The sequence below is a fragment of the Cricetulus griseus genome, chromosome 4 (assembly GCF_003668045.3).
Source record: "Cricetulus griseus strain 17A/GY chromosome 4, alternate assembly CriGri-PICRH-1.0, whole genome shotgun sequence".
In the NCBI taxonomy this organism is placed as follows: domain Eukaryota; kingdom Metazoa; phylum Chordata; class Mammalia; order Rodentia; family Cricetidae; genus Cricetulus; species Cricetulus griseus.
The window spans coordinates 3,894,946-3,896,561 of record NC_048597.1 but is presented as its reverse complement, the minus strand read 5'-3'; the positions used below and the strand labels follow the sequence as shown (position 1 = coordinate 3,896,561).

The window sequence follows — 1,616 nt, the reverse complement described above, 5'->3', positions numbered from 1 at the left end:
ACACACCAAATCATTATTTTAAAATGAGAACAGTTTTCAGGTAGACAGCAGCCTTCTCTTTACTTTTGCTTGGGGCTGGCTCTGTGGCTTTCTGAGATTTTCCCATCATGCACTAGAAGATGCCAGTGCTTCAATATCAGGCTCAGGGGTCCTCATCCTTAGTGTGGCTGTACAACCGGAATACTCCAAATCCTAGGGCTCAGATGAGATTTTCCATACCTGAAGATGCATCAACTCCTGCTGTCCACCTCACAGACCCACCTCCAAGGGCTTGTTCCCATGCCACAACCAACCCATGGGCCAAGCTTCCAAGCCCCTCTTTATTAAGCTCTCATTAACCCACCCACATAAATACAGATAATAAATACAAAAACAGCACATTTTAGAAGTCTTTGCTCTGAAAAGCACCCTTCCCTGTGTTCTGGGCTCACTTCCCCACATGTACGTCGGTCCCTGCATCTGTCAGCGGTCCCTTGGGGGCCAGCAGTCCCGGCAGAGGCCGGGGGAAGGAATTCACACGTAGTCGTTCAACCTGTACCCACTGTGCGAGGCTGAGGTCACCGAGGGGGCACGGTTGTCCTTGTAGGCTGCTGGTGGGCGGTAGGCAGGGGCCGCGGCAGTGGTGGTGGCCCCAGCCCTGGACTGGGCCTGGTAGGGTCTGTAGGGGGCCTCATCCTGGCAGGACAAGCAAAGCAGCGTGCCCCCGATGAGAGACAGGGACGAGGAGATGAAGCCCAGGTACAGGGCCTGGCCGATCTCGAACTTCATGCCGCTGGGCAGCAGCGGGTTGTAGAAATTCTGCACCACGTCATTGGTGGTCCAGGACACGGCCACCATGCACAGCAGGCCGGCCAGCAGGAAGAGCGCGCCTCCCAGCACCGCGAAGGTGGTCTTGGCAGGTGTGCCCTTGGCACAGCGAGTGCACTTCATGCCCACCACGGCGCAGGCGGAGGCCGTGCCCGACAGCAGGCAGGAGATGACCATGAGCGCCCTGGCCGCCTGCAGGTCCCGGGGCAGCGCCAGCAGCGAGCGGTAGATCTGACACTGGTAGATGCCGGTACTGTGCCACACACACTCCATCCACAGCCCCTTCAGGTAGGACACGGCCGTCAGGATGTTGGTGCCCACGTGGGCCGTCCTCCGCCAGTGCGGCAGGATCGTGGTGATGAGTGTTCCCACCATGCCCAGGAAGCTCAGCAGGAAGCCCAGGAGCTGGACGGCTGTGCTGGCCATGACCAAGGGCCCCCACTAGCCGCACCAGGCAGCGCCCAGGTCCCCCGGGGTGGGTCCGGTCCTTAGGTGCCCACAGGAGGCCTAATAAAGCCAAGGAGGAGAGGGAGGGTGAGAAAAGGGAGCTGGGTTAAATATTATCTCAATGCAAACACTTTTCCATAGGCAGTTGGTATGACAATTAACATATCCTAAAAATAAAATGGTTTGGGGGACTTGACAGGATGGAAGGACAGAGTTGGAAGAGAGAGAGATGCAGGTCTTGTCCCCGCCCCCTGCAGCCTGCGTTTCCTGGAGACCCCAGAGAATTACACTTCAGAGCCCCCATTCTGAATGTCTTCCAAGGAACCTACTCATGCCTAAGCACATTGAAGAAGTTCTGACTT

General features: G+C 57.0%; 1 protein-coding gene across 1 annotated transcript; it reads right to left on the bottom strand.

The window, feature by feature from the left end:
- Positions 1-320: 320 nt before the first annotated feature.
- On the bottom strand, positions 321-1,307 carry Cldn14 (claudin 14). The gene has a single exon (XM_027415761.2). It carries the CDS (start codon positions 1,231-1,233, stop codon positions 514-516), a length of 720 nt encoding a protein of 239 aa, XP_027271562.1. The 5' UTR covers positions 1,234-1,307; the 3' UTR covers positions 321-513.
- Positions 1,308-1,616: the final 309 nt, after the last annotated feature.